At 46.4% G+C, this 23,755-nt stretch overlaps 1 protein-coding gene and 1 long non-coding RNA gene across 2 annotated transcripts; both read right to left on the bottom strand.

Moving 5' to 3' along the window:
• Positions 1-5,701: 5,701 nt before the first annotated feature.
• Positions 5,702-9,041, bottom strand: LOC143832931 (uncharacterized). Its single transcript, XM_077328117.1, has 3 exons — positions 8,647-9,041; positions 7,746-7,913; positions 5,702-5,999 (listed from the first exon to the last, which is right to left on the bottom strand). Exons 1-3 carry the CDS (start codon positions 9,028-9,030, stop codon positions 5,877-5,879), a joined length of 675 nt encoding a protein of 224 aa, XP_077184232.1. The 5' UTR covers positions 9,031-9,041; the 3' UTR covers positions 5,702-5,876.
• A 9,801-nt stretch (positions 9,042-18,842) lies between these two features.
• Positions 18,843-23,300, bottom strand: LOC143832895 (uncharacterized). The gene is made up of 3 exons (XR_013229446.1): positions 22,947-23,300; positions 21,424-21,588; positions 18,843-19,209 (listed from the first exon to the last, which is right to left on the bottom strand). It is a non-coding gene; the product is annotated as an uncharacterized LOC143832895 (long non-coding RNA).
• Positions 23,301-23,755: the final 455 nt, after the last annotated feature.

The following is a 23,755-nucleotide window of genomic DNA, read 5'->3' as shown; positions in this document are numbered from 1 at the left end:
TGCTAATTGGAAACGCTACTAATTTGCCATAACCCACGACGTCGTAGACAATCTGCAACAATCTTGAAACCGACCCGCAAAAAGCGCTTCGTTGTGGCGCTTTCAGGGGAATCCAGAAAAGTGGATTCACCCTCCGAATAGCGATACACTCCTGCAACCAATCTGCAACAGTAGCGCTAAAGACCTGTGCGTTACCATTGTTGCTGGTTCTTCAAAGTCCCTCCCCCTGGCTCTTCCGGCGAAGCGATCGCCATTTTTTTTTCTCCGAGCGAGCGGGGATAAACGCACCGGCGAGCCTCTTTCTGTTTAGAGGCTTCCCTGGCTTCAGTCCTTCACCTTTAGTCACTAAGCACAAACCACTTAAAAGCCCGTTTGCTGAAATAAAGTCCCTTTATTTTTTACACATGAATTCAGCCGAAAATCGGGCCCGTGAGAAGGGGGGGGGGGAATTTTTTTTTATCACTCGAGGCAGCGTGCAAACGATCATACAATCAAACGACAGCTCACATTAGGCAGCTGGATGGGTCTCTCCGTAGCAACGAATCTACCTAGATTCGTTGCTATGGGTCTGTTTTTTTTTTTTTTAAACCTTTCTTAAAGGGAAAGGGGCTGTTTGGGAGCATGCTAACGGCTGCCCATTGGCTGCTTGACGGCCAGGGGCGGGACGAGCTTGGCAATAGCGCTACCTTTCTAGCGATTTCTGCCGAGACCGGAAGCCTGTGGGAAACGCTAAAAAACGCAACTGATTCCACTACAAAGGCAGGTATGCATAACGACGAATTCCACTATTTTAAATGGCGATTTTTCATTCCGCAAACAATTTGCAACAAAGATCCCCGTGCGAAAAGGCCCTGAAATTCCACCCCCCCACACCCCAAATATCTAGCCTATATTATTCCACATGTAGTTTAAAGCCATTACTGTGGGCCCTGTCCCCTGGCTGCCTCCAAGTGACAAACTTTCAAATACTTAAAGAGAGTCACCACTGTTGGGTGCTGCAGGGTAGAGTTACCAGCTCCAGGTTGGGGAACTCTGGAGATTTGGGGATGGAGCCTGGGGAGAATGGGACCTCAATGAGGTACAGTACCTTAGAGTTCACCTTCCAAAGTTGCCATTTCCTCTGGGGGAACTGGTTTCTGCAGTTTGAAGATGAGCTGTGGTTCTGGGGAATCCCCAGGTCCCACCTGGAGGCTGGCACCCCTAAGCTGAAGTGGTGGGATTTTTTGGAGAAGAAAGCTAAACTGAGTTTCCACCACACTGGCTTGATAAATAAATATGATTATTAAGTCAGTGTATGGCTGAGAGGGAACCCAGCCTCAGGGTCTCAATTAGGCTTGCCAGCCTCCAGGTGCAGCCTGGAGGTCTCCTAGATTTACGACTGATCTTCAGATTATGGCGATCAGTTCCCCTGAAGGGAATGGCAGCTTTTGAAGAAGGACTCTCTTGCTTTACTTCCCTGCAGCACTCCCTCCCCAAACTGTACACACGCCAGGCTCTGCCCCCAAATCTCCATGGATTTTGCAAGCTGGAGTTGGCAACCCTGGCAATGCTCCCACTGGATTGGCACTCATGGTTGCAATGCAGGAGTACCAAGTGCTTCTGCCAGAAAGTGCCTTGGCACAGTGTGATGGGACATGCCTAAACTCAGGAACCATGGCCATTGCTGATGTCTTCTCCTCCACTAATCTCAGCCTCCCCCCATCACTCAGAGCCGTGTCCCTCCCCCCACTAAAAACTCTTAGCAGAGGTGGGTGGCTATGCACAGGAGTGCCAGGTGTGTCAGTCTGAAAGTGCCCAGGCACAGGGCAAGAAGCAATGCTTCAGGCAACATTACCAATCCCCACTTCCTCCCCTATGGTGTCTACTCTACCTGTGATGTCTGGCTGTTATGAAGGGGAAAGGGGAAAGAAGGAAGGGGCCTGAGCGCTCTGGGAGGTGCATTGGTGTGGTGGTGCTCAATGCTGCTGTTTGTCATGAGCTGTGATGCCACAGGAGGGCTTTTGGGTGCTCCTCTAGAGCCCTCGCAATCACCTAGGCCTGCCATGCCAACATATGCTAAGGAATAAGGCTTCCAGCACGGAGAGACAATGTCTGTCAACAAACCAGTTGAATTCTGGGGGCCCTCCAGGCATCAGCTGGCCTTGGGCAGCCCTATCTCATGGGGAAGGGCGGGATTCTGATCCATTCTGTTTCCATGTACCATCTGTCTACTATACAAAAGGGGAGTTGAACTGCTTTGGGCTCATAATTTTGGGCTCACACTCATCGCTTAGATATGTGTCAATCAGGTGTTTTAGGGCAGGGGTAGTCAAACTGCAGCCCTCCAGATGTCCATGGACTTCAATTCCCATGAGCCCTTGCCAGCATTTGCTGGCAGGGGCTCATGGGAATTGTAGTCCATGGACATCTGGAGGGCCGCAGTTTGACTACCCCTGTTTTAGGGTATCCCTGTATCCTCCCCCTCCCCCCCAAAAAGCTTCCAGTGATCAGAATAAATTTGGAAGTGGCATTTTTCATATCTCAAACCTGCCTGTTATTTTTTTATTTTATTTTTTTAATGAACTCATAGAAAACTGTAAGTTAAAATTATATCCATGAGGGTCCAATTTGGATCATGGCACTGAGGAGAGGAAGTTTAAGTGTCTCCCACCTGTGTTGACTTCCTGACCCTAAATGTCCCCCAGAACTAGCCAACTACACCCCCCATTCCCATATAAGGTGAGAGATTAAAGGTGAAGGCTCACCTCTCAAGGACAAATAAGGACACCTGCCAATGTTATCCTGTGCTGCAGCAGTAACCCAAAAGGAACAAGAAATGCTGGCTTATCTGGGCATAAACCAAAGCTGTCCCATCTTTTGAGACAACCTGAACTTTTGCTTGGCTCTCGGGATGTTTGTAAACCGGGTACCTCTGATAAACCTGAGTAATGCACCTTTATCAGTCCTTGCCAATGAAAACCCTCGTGATCCCCTCTCTTCAGGACTGGGGCTTCTTGTTACTTGTTTCACCGTATCTTAAGACAACACTGTTGTTCTTGATTTAATTTGTTCTGCACATCTGAAGCTTTACAGTTGGCTGAGCTGCATTCAATGGCCTTTGTATACCTTGGTCCCTTTTATGTCTTTAATACGATTGCTTATCTTGTTGGGGTTTGCCATCTCTTTGTGCAAGAAGTTCCACGTGGAGGGTTTGGCCGGGGGATGAGAGGTTACCAAGTCACAGAATCACAGAATCATAGAGTCGGAAGGGTCCATACAGGCCATCTAGTCCAACCCCCTGCTCAACGCAGGATCAGCCCTAAGCATCCTAAAGCATCCAAGAAAAGTGTGTATCCAGCCTTTGCTTGAAGACTGCCAGTGAGGGGGAGCTCACCTCCTCCTTCGGCAGCCTATTCCACTGCTGAACTACTCTGACTGTGAATTCCCCCCCCCCCTGATATCTAGCCTATATCGTTGTACTTGTAGTCCTGAAGGAAGTGATGGCTATCCTACATAGAGGTTGAGTTGTGGGGGAGCTGGGAAGGTTATTTACTGAAGGGCCCTGTGGGGATAACTGAAGCACATGGAAGCAGTGCAGGTCCCTGATTCTTACATGACGTAATAATATAATAATTAAGTTTTTGGCAGTGCTTAAATATGCAAAGAGGTGTCAAGCACCAAGCTGCCTAAAAGAATAAAATAATTTTATTGTGACAAGAAACAACTTTGTATAGAAAAGAGAGAGAAAAACAGAGAGATCTCACTGTCTAACTGTTGCATTCTGCGTTCATTCTGTGTGTTGTGGAAGCAAGCAAGAAGAATGCTCAAAGGAGCAGGAAGTCTCCAAAGAGCCAATCAGGACACTGAAAGAGATTATTTGCAAAACAGCAGGAAGATCCTAAGTTCACTATGCTAAATACTTCTCTCCTCTGATGCTCCTGGTAGGGATTCTTCTTATACTGTTGATTCATGCGTATGACTTATCTTGTGTCTTCCAACTTAAGCATGGTCAAGTTGCAACCAATTTATAGTGGACCCCTCATGGGGTTTCCAGTGCAAGAGGTGTTCGGAGGTGGTGTGCCATGACCTGGCTCTGTGTTGCAGCTCTGGTCTTCCCTAGCAGATCTCCCATCCAAGGAGTGCCCCTGGTCGACCCTGCTTGTCTTCCCAGCTCAGGCTGAGTCTCATATGCCCTCTGTTATTTCACAGATGACACTGGGACTAGTCCTGTGCCTGAGTGGGCTGAGTTATCAGGAGGGGTAGACTGGGAGGCTGGCACATGGTGGCGGCCTTCTCATCCCCCCCCCCTCAATAGAAAGAAGGGGAAGGAGAAGGAGCCTCATTTTGGCTCCCACCTCACCCACGTGGCAGCTCTCCTTAGGGTGGGTGGCAGAAGCTTATATCTGCCTTGTAGTGGCTTCTGACTGTGGACAGTCTCCAGGGAGGCGGGGCTGTCCATGGTGGCAGCACGACCCACTTGTCTCATGCTGGGCAGCCTTTGGGTTGGAGTTTCACGGGGGAGGGGGGTTATCCCCCCAGTTCATTATCCCAGTAGGACTGTTCCGAGGGATTTTAATGGCCAACCAAGCTAGCTTGATGTAGTGGTTAAGAGCGCCGACTTCTAATCTGGTGAACCGGGTTTGATTCCCTGCTCCTCCTCCACATGCAATCAGCTGGGTGACCTTGGGCTCGCCACAGCACTGATAAAGCTGTTCTGGCCAAACAGTGATATCAGGGCTCTCTCAGACTCACCTCCCTCACAGGGTATCTGTTGTGGGGAGAGGAAAGGGAAGGCGAAAGTAAGCCGCTTTGAGACTCCTTCGGGTAGAGAAAAGTGGCCTATAAGAACCAACTCTTCTTCTTCTACAATAATATCAGGACTCTCTCAGCCTCATCTACCTCACAGGGTGCCTGTTGTGGGGAGAGGAAAGGGAAGGCAAATCTAAGCCGCCTTGAGACTCCTTCAGGTAGAGAAAAGCGGCATATAAGAACCAACTCATCTTTGTCTTCTTGTTTTCATGTCAAGTGGCCTCAGAACTAGACCTCATTTTATACATTATGCTGTGTTCTATTGCATTGTTCTCTAATGTGATTTAACCCCGGGGTTTCTTGATAGCCATGGAAGGGTTTCCTGAATGGGTGGGAGGCAATTAATTTTTAAACATTTATTCGGTGATATGATAATATATGGTCATCTCAACTGCTGCCCCCCCATGGTCAATGATGGGCCTGGAGGGGGTGGGGAGGGGCCTGGGTGGGCGTGTCTGCAGCTATGCTTGCCTACCATATTCTGCACAATCTCACAACTTCTGGGGTTTCTCGAAGTCTGAAGAATGCTTCAGGGGTTTCTCAAAGGTAAAAGCTGAGACAGGCTATTATATGTAATGGCTGGTGATATTCTGTTTCACGTATCTGAAGAAGTGTGTGAACACAACAGCTTATGCCTTGAACAAAACTTTGTTGGTTTTACAGGCCCCGTTGGACTCAAATTTTGTTATGTAGGTTCAAAGTTATGCAAACCATTTTTGTGGATAGGAGGTAAATCATAGCCCCTGGTGCTTCCTGTAGATCAAACTGATGTTAAGGAATGGGACTTTCCCCCCAGACCTGCTGGCAATCCTAGTATTTGTTTCTGAAGAATCTGAATCTCGGTTTTGTTCTCTGGTTGTTTTCTGCCTGTCTTTGTTCAATAATAATAATTAAAGGGATGATGCTTGAGAAAGTTAATTTTATTTTTGTTTCTATTTCAAAGCAAATACATGTGTCTAAGAGAAACAGGACGGATAAGAAATCAGCTAGAGGCCGTGGGATGTCTCTGGCAGGACATCTAAGAGACGTGCGTCCAGCAGATTGTGTTCAAGCGGTAGAAGAAGGTGGCAAATCATGTGGATGCTTTCCTACATGCGTAGACCATCACGAAAATAGTCGAGGTCCTCTTCAAATGACTCATAGCACCTGAGGTTGACGATAACAGGCTTGCCTGGGTTCCTGGCGTCCTCAAAGAATGTGAACTTACAGTTCTTTATTTGAGACCAGCAGGGGTGTGGGGAGAGACAAAGAAGACTGTTAGGCTGGACAGAAGAAGATTGTGTGAACCTGAGATGCTGCCGGAGATGCCAGCCTCCAGGTAGGACCTGGGGATCCCCCAGAATTACAGCTCATCTCCAGACTACAATGATCAGTTCCCCTGGAGAAAATGGATATTTTAGAAGGGTGGGCTCCATGGCTTTGTACTCCCCGGAGGTCCCTGTCTTCTCCATTCTCTACTCTCAAATCCTCGGGCGTTTCCCAACATGGATCTGGCAACCCTACCACCACCACCACCCCGCCCACCAGGGGAGACCTGGCAATGCTACATGCTTAACAAACCCTCTTCGATCTTTTGAGGGCTCTGATCGTATCAGAGAGAATCCCATTACATTAATGAGCAGCAAGCACAGCAACCGACTGGTGCAGGGAAAGAGCTGCTTCCATTAGTGGAAAAAAACTTTCAAAGTGCACATCACCTTGGCCTTGGACAGTGGTTCTCAACCTTCCTAAGCTGCGACCCTTTAACAGAGTTCCTCATGTTGTAGTGATCCCCATCCATAAAATTATGCAAGTGTTCTTTCACAGAAATTAAACCAATGGCATGAAGATCCATTGTTCATGATTGTATATAAATGTTCCCCCCCCCGGGGTTTCTCAGTTCAGTTCTGCCTCTTGTCCCACCATGCTGATCTCGCTCTTTTCCACTACTCCAGGCAGACGAACGCTCTATCTTGATCTACCCTGCAAGGCTGTGGTTTAGATGACACTCCCTCCCCCCCAGCCAAGCTGCTGGCCCTGCCACGACCCTTGTGAAAGGGTCATTTGACCCCCAAAGGCATCCCGACCCCCAGGTAGAGAACCACTGGCCTAGGAGATGGAAACAACTTAACCTCGGGGGGTCCACTGAGTCACCCTTGACAATTGCCTGGGGCTCTAGACCTGGGGGGATGCCAACTAGCCCTGTGATGCCCTGGCACCTGCCCACAGCATTGGCGTATGCCGGGCCATGTTCCCTGGAACATGGTGTGCCTTGTCTTACCACCAGGCCTTGCCTGGTTATCTCACAGTGCCTCGAGACAGCAAGGAGGGTCGATGCAGCTTTCCACCACATTGAGGGGGGTGAGGAGGCGTGCAGTGGCTTCTTACCCAGTCCCGGGGGTGGCTGGAGGGGGATCCAATAGAGGCTTACGCCCATGGACTTCTCAGCTTCACCTTCCTGGGGGCCGGCAGGCCTGATGGATAGGGGGAGCTGGACAGATGTATCACTCGGACCCCATGTGCAGGCCTGTTGGTAGTGGTTCCCCTCCCTATGGGACGGTGGCCCACTGGATAGAGGATGGGGAGGGAAGGCATTATGGAATCGCCCCCCATCAATAAAAGCAATGGCCTTATTTATACCAATAAAATTAACCAGGTTTCTTGGCCGAAACCGAGCGAGCAGAGGTTTCAAGGTGCACGATCAGCTGGGTGTGGGGAGGGGAGGGTGGGAAAGGGGTGAACCCTGACCACTTGGAGCGCCAAAGTCCCTTTGGCTGCCTTTAACCTCCTCCCCCACCTCCAGCAGAAGCTAAATTCAATATGCAGGTTTGCATCATTTACTGAGTGTAGACACTCAGCTTAGCATAGTGGCTAAGAGCGGCAGCCCGGTCTTAGGAGCTCTGCTTAGGCCTGCAGCGCCCACCCTGCCACGCTCCCTCCAAGGCCAGTCTCACTTCCCAGCCTGGGCCTGTTCTCACCTCCTTTTCAGAATCGCTCAGTGGCTCACAGTTCCTCGGATATCGGTCAGCGCGATACAGGCGGTAATAATAAGCGTGGTCACTTTCCCCTTTCTTTGGCCGTAGGTCATTGGTGCAGTTGGTTTTTACCATCGGCATTCGTAGGTAGATCATCGTCCCAATGGCTTTCTGGAAACAAAGAACAAAAGAGATTTCCAGCACGGGCTGCTGAGCCTACGCATTTGTGCCCTGCCAATAGAGCTCCTCCCAGCTTGTTGTAGTGGTTAGAGCCAGCTTGGTGTAGTGCTTAGGAGTGCGGACTTCTAATCTGGTGAGCTGGGTTTGATTCTGCACTCCCCCACATGCAGCCAGCTGGGGGACCTTGGGCTCCCCATGGCACTGATAAAGCTGTTCTGACCAGGCAGGAATATCTCTCTCAGCCTCACCTCCCGATCTGGCAGCCATTTTGTTTTGGGGCCCATCATCCTTCCAGAAGTGCCGACCAGTTCAGCAAGGATACGGAAGGTGTCAAAGGCATATATAAGAGGGGGCAAAAGGGAGACACAGAGGACAATGGACTGTTCTCAGAAGCCCTTTCTTCCCTCAGAAGTGATACTGGCATCACTCTAGCAGAACAACACTTTTTTCCCCTTGGCCATCTTGAGGACTAGGAACCGTTTTGTTGTTGTTGTTTTAGTGGCTATTTCTCAGGGATCTGGGAGCAGGGGAGTTTCCAGAACATTAAAGACAATTTAAAATACATCTGCACTGAGTGGCTCTCCCTTTGTTTTTCCAAGGTTAGGTTAAACAGAGCCAGTAGACCCACAAAACTGTGATGGGCTAGCTGAGGAGTGCCGGTGGATGCTCCATGTTTTCTGGAAAGGATACAGCCTAGATCTCTCACAGCATCTGCTTCCCTTACCTGGGCTATTAGATTTGCATTTTCAAAAGTGATGTAGTGTTCAGGGTTATGCTCGTGATGGTATTCCAGAACAGCTCGCTGCAGATAATTTATCTCAAAATTCCAGGGTCTGGTCAGGTCCTCCTTCAAAAATTCTCTTCCCTCCTTTTCTTCATTTTCCAGATTTTCATCTGATGTCAGCGTCGGGGACTCTTGGTTGCCTGGTTCTGGCACCTCCCCCAATTCGGGCACGACTAAGTCTTCTGTTTGCTCTGCACTCCCCAGTTCTTCTGGCAACGAGTCCTCTGAGGGCTCCTCTGTGGCATCTGAGTCTCCGAAGGCCGGCTGGCCCAGGAGCAGAGCCCATCCAAGGAGCAGTTGCCAGCACATCCGGGAGCCCAGCATGGCAGCAGGGAAAGGGGCTCTAAGATTGCCCGGTTGGAGGCAGAGCCCCTGCTGATATAGGTCCCTCAGAGCCCCGCCCACTGGTGACTCCACCCACCTGCTGGGAGGCTCCAGCAAGAGAAACCCACAGGGCAGTAACAGTAGAAAGGAAACCAAGGACACTGACTCAGCCTGCATTTGTGACTATAAAGACGATATTTTATGCTCCTTTCTCTATAAATGCCCCTCCTACGCCCCAGATCTCTTTTAGGTTGGCATGGTGGAAACTCTCTGCTTCACCGTTTGCAGTTTGCCCAGATTTCTCTCTACGGTCCTTCTCTTTGAGAGTAGTGACGTTAAGGTATGACTAGCAATTATTGTAGCACTTACCTCAGAGCGAGTCTGTGGATCGTGGCCCTCCAGGACTTCAAACAATTCCGGAAAGAGGGCCTGCAGGAGCTGTTCACACCAACAAGATACTGGCCTTCCCTACCCGAAAACCATCCTCCAAAAGAAGATCTGCCCAAACACCAAATAAGCCCCCCACCCCAGTAAGGTTTTAATTATGTTGAGGCGGCAGCTTTTAATATAATTTTAATAACGCTTAAACTGTATATTAGTTATTTGTTTAAAATTTAATAATAATACTTGTTGTTGTTGTTGTTGTTTCTATTTATTTCCCACCTCTCCCTGATGTTACTTCCCCTGATATGACTAGTAAAGGGTGGGATGTAAAAAAATATCACCACCATCATCTCAGGATACAGCTGCTGGGGCTATTATTTAAAGGGGAACACCAGTGTAGTAGAGGAATGTTAAAACCCCTTTATTTCCCTGACTATGACCCCCCCCCCAGTTTTGCCCATGGCTGGGTAAAAATGTGTAGCTATAAGGGCCATTCTGCACCAGGATCTATGTAGCAAATTGGTTGCGGAACGAAAAAACACCATTTTAAATAGTGGAATTCGTCGTTATGCATACCTGCCTTTGTAGTGGAATCCAGTTGCGTTTCTATAGTTTCCCACAGGTTTCCGGTCTCAGCAAAAATCGCTAGCCAGGAAGCGATATTGCCGAGCTTTGTCCCGCCCTGGCCGTCAAGCACCCAATGGGCGGCCGTTATCATGCTCCCAAAAAGCCCCTTTCCCTTTAAGGAAGGTTTTTAAAAAACAAATACACACACGTTGCAACGAATCTGCGTTGATTTGTTGCAATGAGAGACCCATCTAGGTAGCAGGTGGTGTTTGAGCTGCCGTTTCATCGTTGCCACGCTCCCCCCGAGTGAAAAAAAAAATACCCCCACCCCCGCACGGGCACGATTTTCGGCCGAAAATAGAGTGAAAAATAAAGGGAAAATAAATCAGCAAACGGGGCTGTGTGGTGCTTGGTGACTTTAAACAGCTCTGGGGAGGGACTGTAGCCAGGGAAGCCTCGCTGGGTAAACAAAGGCTCGCCGGTGTGTTGATCTCCGCTCGCTCCAAGAAAAAAAAATGGCGATCGCTTTGCCAGAAGATCAGAGGAGAGAGCCAGGGGGAGGGACTTTGCAGAAACCGCAACAATGGTAACACACAGAACTTTCCCGCCAGTGTTGCAGATTGGTTGCAAGAGTGTAGCGCTTTCCGGAGGGTGAATCCACTTTTTGGGATTTCCCTGAAAGCGCTACAACGAAGCGCTTTTTGCGGATCGGTTTCAGGAGTGTTGCAGATTGTCAACAACGTTGTGCATAACAGCAAAACAGTAGCGATTTCAATTTGCAACCATTGTGCAATTTTGAACGAGTGCGGAATGGTCCTAAGTTTTCCCCACCTGATACAAAAGCAGTTTTAGGGGGGTAGTGATTGTCAGCAAGAAAAAAATGAGATAAATGATAGTTCTGTTTCTGCTGCTCTAGGCTAGCCATCCATTTCACGTGTGTTTGCTGTGCCCTGTAAACAAATGCCATGTCATCTGACTCCTGCTTCCTCACATAAATAATTCAGGCGGCCCAGATTCCTTCCAGTGTGAAAATATGAACACTCTGGGTGCTTCTCCCATCCCTGGATTTTACTTTATATCGTCTTTTCCACTAAACGTCCAAAACAAACTCTTTCAGGTTCAGACGAAGGGTGCTTGCACTCGAAAGCTCACGCCTTGAATAAATCTTTGTTGGTCTTAAAGGTGCTACTGGACTCTGATTTTATTGTGCTACTTCAGACCAGCACGGCTACTCATTTGAAGGTTCTTGCTAGTTATTGTGGTGTTAGATCCGTGGGTTTGAAGGAAGCCAGGACACTGGGAGTTCATTTCAGCTCTTTATTGTGATCCCTGCATGATGGAACATGACTCAAAGCTGAACTGAAGAAACCCACAACCAACCCCAACTGATATCCACAAGCCCCACAATAGATCTTCTGGCCAGTGCACGCTATTGGTCAGTTTCACTTTAAACTGACAGGATCGGACAGCCGGGATCTAGCTGCGCATTGGTAGATTACATTGCAGGCTTATGATCCTCCCTTGGACCTCAAGCTCGGTCCTCGGCGGAACTGCAGACACAACAGTACTCACTGTCTAACAGTAGAACAACTGTCCTTTTGTTTTGAGTGACCGTGTGGTCCGGAGGCCCAGTGATGATAGGATGTCAAGGAACATCTGCCATCTATCCACCCATCTATCACATTTTCATCTCACGCTTCCTCCAAGGATCTTGGGGCAGGATGTACATGGTTCTCCCCTTGTCAAGACAGCCAACAAAACAGGTTAAGCTGACAGAAGAGGTGATGGCCAAGGGACTGACGGTGTAGTCCTCAAGAGCGCTAAAGCCTTCCAAGTCCATTCAAGTCAATGAGCTTGGAAGGCTTAGCTCTGTTTAGGATTGTACTCTCAAGTGATTTTTTTCAGATATCTGATGAAGGGACCTTTGATTCTTGAACGCTTATACCCTCAAGATGTTCATCTCAAAGGTGCTCTTGGAGTCAAATCTGGCTGTTCTACTGAAGACCAACATGGTCACCATCTGAAAACATCCTTTCTGCCCTATGATAAATTGTTATGCAAAACAGAAAAATCTTCTAAAGTACATTGAAAGTGCGTTGTCCAACATGTGCGGAATGAGAGGAGGAGATTTGAAAACTACCAGGAAGTTCCTGATCTAAATATGCAAATTACACATCTCTTCAGATGCCTCCTGTAGGATAGTCTTCATATATGCTGTTGAATCACACAAAGTACAGATTTTGCATAGTCTAACAGTTGAGAGGAAAGGACCTTCCATGTCCCCTTTTGGTGACCACCATCTCCACTTTTGAGACTTCCTCCAAGGCAGCCTTTTTCATCCTTTTGACTGTGGAGGAGCCCCTGAAATAATTTTTCAGACTTTGAGAAGCCCAGGAAGTGATGTCAGCTGGCCACACCCCCTTAGCCCTCGTTTTGTTCCCCCCTTTACTTCTATTAGAAACAGAAACATAGAAACATAGAGTTGGAAGGGACCAAACAGACAATCTAGTCCAACCCCCTCCTCAACGCAGGTTCAGCCCAAAGCATCCTAAAGCATCCAAGAAAGTGTGTATCCAACCTTCGCTTTAAGACTGCCAGTGAGGGGGAGCTCACCACCTCCTTAGGCAGCCTATTCCACTGCTGAACTACTCTGACTGTGAAAAAATTTTTCCTGATATCTAGCCTATATCGTTGTACTTGAAACCCATTACTGCGTGTCCTCTCCTCTGCAGCCAACAGAAACAGCATCCTGCCCTCCTCCAAGTGACAACCTTTCAAATACTTAAAGAGGGCTATCATGTCCCCTCTCAACCTCCTTTTCTCCAGGCTGAACATTCCCAAGTCCCTCAACCTATCTTCATAGGGCTTGGTCCCTTGGCCCCAGATCATCCTCGTCGCTCTCCTCTGTACCCTTTCAATTTTATCCACGTCCTTCTTGAAGTGAAGCCTCCAGAACTGCACACAGTACTCCAGGTGTGGTCTGACCAGTGCAGTATACAATGGGACTATTATTATTATTATTATTATTATTATTATTTAATTTTTAGACCGCCCTTCTCCAAATAGGTCTCAGGGCGGTTTACAACAAAAATAGTTAAAACACAATAAAATCCCCATAAAAACCCCAATTAACATCAACAAAAGTTACATATAACATATAAGCGGCGGTGGTCACAATTCTGTTATTAGTTACCTGTTCCCCCCAAGTTCAGCCTGGTGGGGAGAATAATATTCAGAAGAGGGTGGCACCAATACAATAGATCTAACAATGATCTTGATGTTAGAGATCTCAATATTGGAGGGGACTATGACATCTTGTAACATCTATTATGACATCTATTATGGCAGCTCTCATGTAGGCCAGAAAGAAGAGTAGGAGCTGAGAAGACAGCCCAAGACCCCTCCATACCATACCACTTCAGAGTTCCCATGGATCCCCTTCAGAACTGCCATGGACCCCCAGCGGTCCACAGAGCCCTGGTTGGGAATCCCTGCTCTAAAGTGTGGTTTAAAAGTAAAATCCGGGAGGCAATTCACTAGCATGACATTGCATAGGTCCAGCTATTTCCTTTAGACTGTCTTGAAGCCAGTGCAAAGTCACTGTCCCACCTGCATAATGACCACACCAAGGATTTGTAGCTTGTGCCTTGCACTGACTTGCTCTCTGTGCACCCAAAACTATTTTGCAAGGATTGCAGCATGGTTCCGATGAGATGCTGGGCTTATGCAAAAGCACACGGGTTAGTTAAGGTCTTCCAGCCTGGCCAGCATCATATTTAAATCTGACACAAGGCTAGGGTTGCCAACAGATGGTTGGGAAATTCCTGGAGGTTGGGGGGTAAAGCCTGGAGAGGATGGGGCTTGGGGAATGGAGAGACCTCAGCAGCTTAGACTCTACCCTCCACAGCAGGTAATTTTCTCCAGGGAAAACTCATCTCTGCAGTCTGCAGATCAGTGGTAATGCTGGAGGGGGGGGGGGCTCCAGGATTTCTCAGCTACCTGAAGCCTACGCTCTACATGCCATGAGCAGATAGATGGGCTGTACCACTTCAGACTGCAAGCGAGAATCCCATATGTGAATGTTCCCCTGCAAACAGAAAAGTAGCAAATCAAGGGCTGCGACTCTTATTCATCTTGTGATACATGCTTACTTTCATAGAGAGAAGGGTTTTTTTAAACTCATACCTACCGCACAAATTGGTGCAACCTACCCTTCCCACCTCAACATGCTCCATGTGTAGACCAGGCTGAATTTAGCTGCTCCCCTATCCCCAGTCCTGGACTGTGTTGCAAAATCCAGCCCTGAATACCACACAGCCTCTCCTGTCCCTGGGTCCTCTATGACCTCCCTCACAAGGTAACAGCAAAGGCCAGCAAGATAATAAAAGACTATAAATCACATGGGATGTTAAGCCTTATTAAAAACAATAACCGAAGAGGTCAACCAAAGCCATCAACCGGCAGCTTGTGTGTGTTTGAATGGCATCCACCACTGCTATGTTGTTTCAAGGTACTTTTGAACAATGAACAAGATTGTGAAGAGGGCGATTCATGAGAGTTTTCATTGGCAAGAGTTGATAGGGGTGCATTATTCCAGTTAACATCAGCAGGGCCTAATTCACAAACATCCCAAGAGCCAAGCAAAAGTTTAGGTGATCTCGAATAAGAGGCCAACTTTGGTTTATGCCTTAACAAACTGGCCCTTGTCTTCTTCTGGTGTGGCCTGAGCTGTTGTAAAGGGCACTGAATCTGAAAGATAAAGGAACCTGAATGTTCAGTGTGGAACTCTCTCCACTAGCTCTTCCAATATTCGTCTTATTTCATTTGATTTCTCATTTAATTATTATTCACATTCTTTGTCTCCTTTGAAACAAGGTTGATTTTCGGGATGGTTTTGGCAAATCCAGATCGTGTATGTTCACTATTGTGACTTGTCAACAGATTCACTCTTAGGGATAAATTTAAATAGAAAGAAAGAAAGAAAGAAAGAAAGAAAGAAAGAAAGAAAGAAAGAAAGAAAGAAAGAAAGAAAGAAAGAAAGAAAGAAAGAAAGAAAGAAAGAAAGAAAGAAAGAAAGATTTAGATTTAGATTTAGATTTAGATTTAGATTTAGATTTAGATTTAGATTTAGATTTAGATTTAGATTTAGATTTAGATTTAGATTTAGATTTAGATTTAGATTTGCTTCCACAAAGAGCTTTGGTTGTGGGTTGGGTGTCTGGCTACCCGAACACCTTTCTTTATACTGCTTTACAGCACCATATGGAAGGATCAGAGCTTTGAAAAGTAAAGTGAATAAAATATTGGAAGGTTTAAAGGCCATTCCTTGGGTGGAAGGTGAAGCTCTCTTGTGCTCCTAGAGCAAGAGGAACTTCTCCGTTGTTCATTAAAGCTAGGCTAGAGTTGACGTACTGGGAATTCTGGTTAATTCTGAAATCCAGTTCTCTGGCAATTATGTTATCTTGAAACTACTGTTTTCTAACTTCATAGACTGGTTGGAAGCTGCTAAACATTTTTGCACGTGTTGTAACAGTAGTGATTAATTGATCTGGGATTCTTTCTTTTTTTTTTTGCCAAATCCTACCAACCTATGCTTGACGGGCCAGGAAATAATAAAAAATTGATTAGAAACAGTGGAGCGTGCTGTTGTCGCAACCAATCCACCCAGGTGAGGGTCCCCATAAAGTTCCACCACAGGGGATTTTAAAGCAAGAGATGTGCAGGGGTGGCTGGTCATTGCCTTTCTAATGGGGTTGCAAACCCCAAATTAGAAAATTCATGAAGATTTAGGTGTGAAGTTGGGGAAAGGGCTTCAGGAGAGGGATTTCAACAGGGAGGATACAATGCCACAGAGTCAACCTTCCAATGCAGTCATTTTTCCTTTCATTGGAGATCTGTAGTAAGTCTGGGAGTTCTCCAGGCCTCAAGGCTCCCCATCTTGCCCTTCTCTTGCCAAGGCTGTAAGCTCCTGGTCTCCAGACGTTGTGAGAGTTTCTTACCCTTATTATACATTTTTAAAAAGTTAAGCAACAAATACATTGAGATCACTTTGAATGTATTAATGCTACTTTGTGGAGTACTCATTATTGCCACTAATGAAAGATATTGAAAAAGGCATCGTTTTGGCTGAGTCCGTGTGGAAATTATAATAAAGAGATAACAGAGACTCTTATATTTCTAATGTTGTTTGATTAAGCCGTTGGACAGATTTGTTTTTCTCTTGTTTAATCTTGTCCTTGACCCCACCCTTGTCCTTGACCCGAAAAATGCAACTGGTACAGATTGCGGCTGCACAGGTCTCTACTAAGTCATCTTGGGAGGACCCATGTCCAGCCTTTGCTGAGGCAGCTTCATTGGTTGCCAGTTCAAGGTCTTGGTTTTGACCTTTAAGGCTAGGCCCTACCTGCCTATGTCCTTATGCCCCCTGCAGGGCACTTCGCTCTGCAGGTATGAAGTTGCTGATGGTCCTGGGCCCCAAGGAGGCATGCCTGGCCTCAACAAGGGCCGGGGACATTTTGGACCTGACCCTTACCTAATGGAATGAGCTCCTAGAAGAGCTGCAGGCCCTGATGGAACTCTCTGAGTTCCCCAGGGCCTGCAAAATGGAGCTCGTCTGCCAAACATTTGGTTGAAGCTGGGCTGGGAATCCTGGGGTTTGACATCGGGTCTCACCCTCCTGGCCTCCCAAGCCCAGTATTAGATTGGACCCAGGATGCTGGTGATATACCCCTGTTATATCATCCCCAATCTTGACGGGAACCTATACTGGATGGAGGACTGGAAATGTTGAAGAATTGTTATCACCGTGGAGCTTGTGGCTTTTGAGGATATGGGGGGAGATTGTATTTTATGATGTTTTATGATTATATTGTGTTTTTATGAAATATGTTATTGCGAACCGTCGCAAGCCAGCTTGCTGGGACCAGCGATATATACATTTAATTATAAATTTAATTATAAATCAGTGTTTCTGTCAGATGACTAGCCTTTGTAGGCCAGCCCTTTTTAATACTTCACTTCATATACACCATGGGTGTACACCTAGTAAGGGCTCATGGGAATTGTAGTCTATAGACATCTGGAAAGCCACAGTTTGAGCACCCATGATATACACATTGATCAAGTAACATGTATCCTGATGGTTTCTTAAATTCTTGAGAAATTACAGGGAATAAAGGAGAAGGAGAGGGTGGTCAAAGGCAGGAATATGGCCACAAAATACAGAAGCTGTGTATGTTGGAATGCCACTTACTTTGGGGTTCATAGAGGGGCAACATCATATTTTTTGCATTGTGTTAATTTCTTTAAAATATTTGGTTAGCCAGTGTAGAAAATTAAATACTGTTATCCAAAGCAATCAGCTGCGATACCTTTACTAAGATTTTTGTTCACGAAAAAATTGAGAATATGCTCTGATCAGGATGTTGGCTTTAAAATACTGAACTAGATGGGTAACTGACTGTCCCGAGAAGATGCACCAGGAGCTACCAGCAGCTCTGCCTTGTCCTGTTTACCAGGAGCATCGCCTTCGCCCTTCTGGGTGTATTATGCATCATGAAAAACTCGCAAAAAGACTGCAAGAAATGATGTCTTATTTTTAAATTCTTAATATAGCAGTAATTTAGCAGCGCAAAACTCATCATGTTATTTTCATTTTTGCATTGCAAAGGCTGGCCATTGTTCCGGCAGTGCTTTATCAGCGAGGCTTCTGAAACTAGTTTCATGGCAACTTTTCTTGTGTTACAGCACTGAGAATGGTCTTTTTTTGATGCATAAATGTCAGCGTGTTTTTGGACTCCTTTTCTGTTCACAGTCCCTCGTCTGCCAATGGGAGCTCGAGCACCTACTGCTGATCTTCTGCCTTTGTCAGTGGTCACGTGAACATTCCATTTGCCCCGGCAACCCAGCCCAACTTTATTGCTATGTAACTTAGTAGAAATTGCCCTGTGGTATGCATTTCCTCCAAAGCCTTCCGCAAAGGCTCCTGAAACTACCAAGCTCTACCTCTGATCAGTGACCATGCAGGGGGGAGGTCGAGGCACCCGCTGCTGATTTCTACTGCCTCAGTGTCAGTAATCAGGTGAACATGCAATTCAATTCAGTCTCCTATTGCCCATAATAGCCTGAGGACAGCCTGAGTATTCTGCATGGCTTTTTAGAGAGCGAGTTTGGTGTAGTGGTTAGGAGAGCGGACTTCTAATCTGGCATGCCAGGTTCGATTCTGCACGCCCCCACATGCAGCCAGCTGGGTGACCTTGGGCTCGCCACGGCACTGATAAAACTGTTCTGACCAGGCAGTGATATCAGGGCTCTCTCAGCCTCACCTACCCCACAGGGTGTCTTTTGTGGGGAGAGGAAAGGGAAGACGACTGTAAGCCGCTTTGAGACTCCTTTGGGTAGAGAAAAGCGGAATATAAGAACCAACTCTTCTTCTTTTTCTTCTTCTAAAAGATCTGAACCAAATCTGCAGGGTTCTGTGATATCAGCAGCAAAAATACTTTGTGAAAAAAAACTCGATTTTGGTTTATTGATCTGAATACCTCTATACCACCATTCTTTTCTGTACAGTGGAAGCAGATTATAATAAAGGAAGGGAAGAAACAAACTAGCAATGCAATCCCGTGCAGAATTATTCCACTGAAATGTGTGTAAACCCTTTCAAATTAAGTGAAATTAAGCAAAGTTCAGAACTTCCAGATAGTTTATGATTGCCTTTTGGAAAAACAATGGTGGTACTGATAACTTTGTCTGTGATCTGATTTTGGGTTATTGTCTTATTGTTTTTTATCTCATCTTTCATACAAAGCTGTACAAGCTTGGTGTTTTCGTTTTGTCTTTCTTCAATAATAACAATGTGGATATTGATGCTTGAGCAAGTTAATTTTATTTTTCTATTTCAAAGCAAGTAGATATGACCCAAGAAATGGGATGGGTAAGAAATCAGCTAGAGTTTCGGGGAGGAAGAAGGGGGGGATTCTCAGTGGGACAGTTTTCAGATATGCATCTAACAGATTATGTCAGAGTGGTAGAAGGAACAGGGCAAACTCAGCAGATTTTTCTTTTCTACCCTGCTTCCTCCCAACTCCAACCGTTGACTGCTATGTTCTGAAGGCAAAGCTGGGTCTTGGGTGTCTCTTCTCATGACATCGGATGGCATTTTTCATTGAGGACAAACATGGAACGATACTGCCTGTTCCTGAGATCTTCAAATAATGTGTAGGTGCATTCCTGTATGTGAGAAAAAGGGATCAAGGAGAGAGAGAACAGGAACAGGGTGTGAGACAGTGAACCTGGGATGGTGTTTGGCTTTGGTAAGGACAAGCTGCCTCTATTTCTCATAGGGGTGCCCTGAGAGAGATCCAGTCACTTTACTGAGCAAACATAGCTGTGGGTGTTCTAGAAAATCACAACTTTCATTATTAACAGACTGTAACAATAGTTCCAGACATGTTGACGTGCAGCAAATCAGGTAAATTCAGTTTCAGTCGCACCTTAGAGGCACTACATTTGCAGCGCAGGTGTCCCCATCAATAATACTAGCCCTTTAGAAGCATTGTTAAAGTGTTTTTGATAGAACTCAGCATGCCTGAGAATTATAATTCTGCCTTACTAATTTACTAATCAAAAGGGATTAAAAATTATAAATCAACATAAAGAAATGAAATGCAGCACCCCTAAAACTATTTGAAACAGAGGACTACTGTGTGTGTGTGTGTGTGGGGGAGAACTGGGGGTTGTTTTTTATTGTTTTTTATTGTTTTAATTACTGTTGTAAGCCGCCGTGAGCTGACAGGTCTGGGAGTGGTGGCTAAGAAATAAAATAAATTAAACAAATAAGTAGGGAAAAAAACATATCTCTGTTGGCACCAAACTGATGTGTGTGCTAAAGTTATTCTAAAGCAGGGGTAGTCAAACTGCGGTCCTCCAGATGTCCATGGACTACAATTCCCAGGAGCCCCTGCCAGCATTTGCTGGCAGGGGCTCCTGGGAATTGTAGTCCATGGACATCTGGAGGGCCGCAGTTTGACTATCCCTGTTCTAAAGGATTGGCAAATCCCTGGCCAGTCTCCCTTTTTTATTGGGGTGAGGTCATAACTCAGCTCTATTGTTCTGTCCTTGGTGACCCAGGGTAGCCAAGTCTCATTAGCTCTCAGCAGTTAAGCAGAGTCTGCCCTGGTTAATATTTGGATGGGAGACCACCACCAAGTCCAGAGTTGAGATGCAGGGCCAAGCAATGGCAAACTACGTCTGACCGCCTCTTGCCTTGAAAGCCCAAAATAATTCTGCTGTGACTTGACGGCACATCCCACCCCCATACAGCCCAGTGGTAAAGTACATAATTTCTATGCCAAAGCCCTTGGTTCGGTCTCCAGCATTTCCAGTTGAAAGCATACTGAAATAGGAAGAACACAGGTCACATGGAGCTCACCCCTGTTTGAATGCGTTTTAAGGTATACGGTTCAGCATCAAAGTGTGCTTTGGGAGCCGACTTGGTGTAGTGGGGAAGAGCAGTGGACTTTAACATGGAATGGGCCTTCCCCAGATAACCGCCCCACGGAGAATACCCTCTGACAGGTACACTGGAAAACAGCTAAGATGTTGAGATTGAAATGTGTTGAGATTTTAATATTCTGGCTTTTTCCGATTTGGTACGTTATTATTATTTGTTATATTGATATTGTTCTATGTAAATGTTCTATAATGTTTTATGTAAACCACCCAGAGCCGTAGGGAAGGGCTGTATAAAAATCTGAATGAATGAATGAATGAATGAATGAATGAATGAATGAATGAATGAATGAATTTATGGGTTCAAAGTTTTGATACTTATGTATTATTGATGTATTTTATATATTACACCTGAAACTCAAATACTTTGGCCACCTCATGAGAAGGAAGGACTCCCTGGAGAAGAGCCTAATGCGGGGAGCGATCGAGGGCAAAACAAGAAGAGGACGACAGAGAATGAGGTAGTCATGATGGAGTCATTGTAGCAGTCAGTGCAAGCTTAAATGGACTCTGGGGAATAGTAGAGGACAGGAGGGCCTGGAGGATCATTGTCCATGGGGTCGCAATGGGTCGGACACAACTTTGCACCTAACAACAACAACATATATTACACCACCCTGAGCCATATGGGAGAGTGGTATATACATTAAATAACAGCAACAACAATAATAATCAGGAGAGCTCCATATGCAGCCCGCTGGGTGATCTTGGACCAGTCACAGAGCTCTCTGTCCCACCTACCTCACAGGGTGTCTGTTGTGGGGCGAAGAAGGAAAGGGGATTGTTAAACTGCTTTGACACTCCTTTGGGTAGTGAAAAGCAGAGTATAAAAACCAACTCCTCCTCGTCGTCCTCTCCCTCCTCCCCCTTGGCTGCTCTCTGGGCTGACAAAGACACCTGCTGCCTGACAAAAGAAAGCTGGGAGCTTCTCACCTTTTCAGAACCCTCCAGTGACTCACAGTTTTTCGGAAATTTATAATTATAATAATCCATGTGGTGTGGAAATCTTCCATGAGGCAAGTCTCCTGGCAGCTGGTCCGTCGTGCAGTTGGTTTTCACCAATACCAACTTGAGAGAAAACAATCCCGCAATGGCTTTCTAGAAACAAAGAAGAAAGAGAGATTTCCAACTTGGGTTGGTTGCCTCCAGCCGTTTGTGCCCTGGAGGTGGAATGTGCTGGGCAACTTTTGCAATTAGCCTTAATCTGAGCTCCAGAACTTACTCTCAGTCTTGGAACATGCACATTTTTCTAAGCATGTGCAGAGTGCCTTTCCCTTCACCATACCCAGTGAGTGGATTCCCATATTTCACCACCAATCTCTTCTCTTTTAGAAGGGGACACTGTCTTTACTGTAATGAGCACCCTGCCCTCCCCCCCCCTATGAGAATCTTGACTTTTTAAAATTCCTTCCTCCACGTGGAGGGAGAAACAAGAATTCTCTGATCCCCAGAATTCTGTCATCAGAGAAAGAAAGATCTAAATGATATAGCCTAGGCCAGACTTCTTTTAAAAATGTAATTTGGGTTTCAGCCTGCAGAAGTCCTATTTGGATCCTAAAGAAATGGGGGAGGGGAAGGGCAGGGGCTGATTGGAGATGCATAAACTGAGGGATGGTGATCCGAGCTTCTTTCCTCAGAAATCATACTGGCATTATCTTGGCATAACAACAGTTCCACCAAGTTTTTGCCAGCTGTCATGAAGACCAGACCTGTTCTGCAGGAATCTGGAGGCAGGTGAAGTTACAGAATGATGTGGATCAGTTAAGCACAAATGGTACTTACTGTCTATGTTTTCCTTTTCCGAGGCTAGATAATGCTTGGGCCCATTATGCACACGTAGGATAATGCACTTTCAGTGTGCTTTTGCGGCTGGATATTCCAGTGCAGAACAGGATAATCTATTTCTAGTGCATTATCCAACGCGTGTATTATGGACTAAGGGAGTGGTTCTCAACCTTCCTAATGCTGCGACCCTTTAATACAGTTCCTCATGTGGTGACCCCCAAGCAGAAAATGATGCAAGTGTTCTTTCTCAGAAATTAAACCCAAACTGACCAATGGTGTGAAGATCCATTGTTCAGGATTGTATATAAATTGTTTTTTTCCTGGGGCTTCTCAGTTCGGTTCTGCCTCTTGTCCCACCATACTGATCTCGCTCTTTTCTGCTGCTCCAGACAGACAAACGCTCTATCTTGATCTACCCCATAAGGCTGTTGTGTGGATGGCACTCCCCTGGCCAAGCTGCTTGCCCTGCTGCAACCCCTGTGAACAGGTCATTCGACCCGCAAAGGAGTCCCGACCCCCAGGTTGAGAACCACTGGGCTAAGGTTAACAGAGACATGGTGCTGTGATGGGCAAGCTGTGATGGGACAATGTATGCAAGAAGTTTTCTTAACAGGAGTCACCCCCCCCCCCTTCCCCAATTCAGGGCATTTCCAGCATCTTGGTTCCCTTACCTTGGTTCTTAGAGTGGCTTCCCCATGTTGCTTATAGTAGTCGTTCTGTTTCTTATTATAGTGACCCAGTGCAGTTGCCTGGAGATATTGTAACCAGGGACTACAGGGTTTCTCCCTCTCATGCTCTAACCATGCTCTTTCTTCTTTCTGTGTTTCCTCCAGTTCCTCCTCTGACAGGGGCTTCTCCTCTGGCTTTTCCTGCTGTTCCGACCCTTCCAGTTTTGGCAACTGGTCATTTGGCTCTTCTAAAAAACTCTCCTGTGAGTTTCCAAAGATCGGCTGGCCCAGCAGCAGAGCCCACCCAAGGAGCCAGCACACCCGGGAGCCCAGCATGGTGGCAGGGAAAGGGTCTCTGAGATTGCCCAGCTGGAGGTAGAGCCCCTGCTGATATAGGTCCCTTGGAGCCCCGCCCCTCGGGACGCCACCCATCTGCTGGGAGGGTCCTGCCTCCTGCAAAAGATGCCCACATGGTTGTGACCTCAGAAAGAGAGTCAAATCTGACAATCTGGAATTGACTTGTGACTTTGAAGACAAGCTTTTTATGCACTTTCCTCTTTAAACACCTCTGAGGTGTCTTCGGATTACTTTCAACTTGGCATGTTGGGAACTCTCCGGACTGCCCTTTCAGTTCCCTCTACATTTCTCTGTACAGTGCTTCTTGTTGACAGCAGTCACATGGAGATGCTGACGGAAATTAGTTGGGCACCCACCTAAAGGCAGACTTGCAGGTTAATGGAGCAAATCAACACATGAAGCTGCCTTATGTATCAGACCAGTGACTGAATGTGAGACCTTCTAGATAGAAATAT

The sequence above is a fragment of the Paroedura picta genome, chromosome 1, assembly GCF_049243985.1.
Source record: "Paroedura picta isolate Pp20150507F chromosome 1, Ppicta_v3.0, whole genome shotgun sequence".
Taxonomy (NCBI): Eukaryota; Metazoa; Chordata; class Lepidosauria; order Squamata; family Gekkonidae; genus Paroedura; species Paroedura picta.
The sequence above is the reverse complement of the archived record's forward strand: the minus strand, read 5'-3'. Positions and strand labels throughout refer to the sequence as shown.

Excerpts from the sequence above, each read along its gene's own strand:
- LOC143832931 (XM_077328117.1), bottom strand. The coding sequence starts at position 9,030 with ATGCTGGGCTCCCGGATGTGCTGGCAACTGCTCCTTGGATGGGCTCTG. Across the intron at positions 7,914-8,646 it reads ATGCAAATCTAATAGCCCAG|AAAGCCATTGGGACGATGAT; the intron begins GTAAGGGAAGCA and ends CTTTGTTTCCAG. Across the intron at positions 6,000-7,745 it reads TGAGCGATTCTGAAAAGGAG|AACTGTAAGTTCACATTCTT; the intron begins GTGAGAACAGGC and ends TCTCAAATAAAG.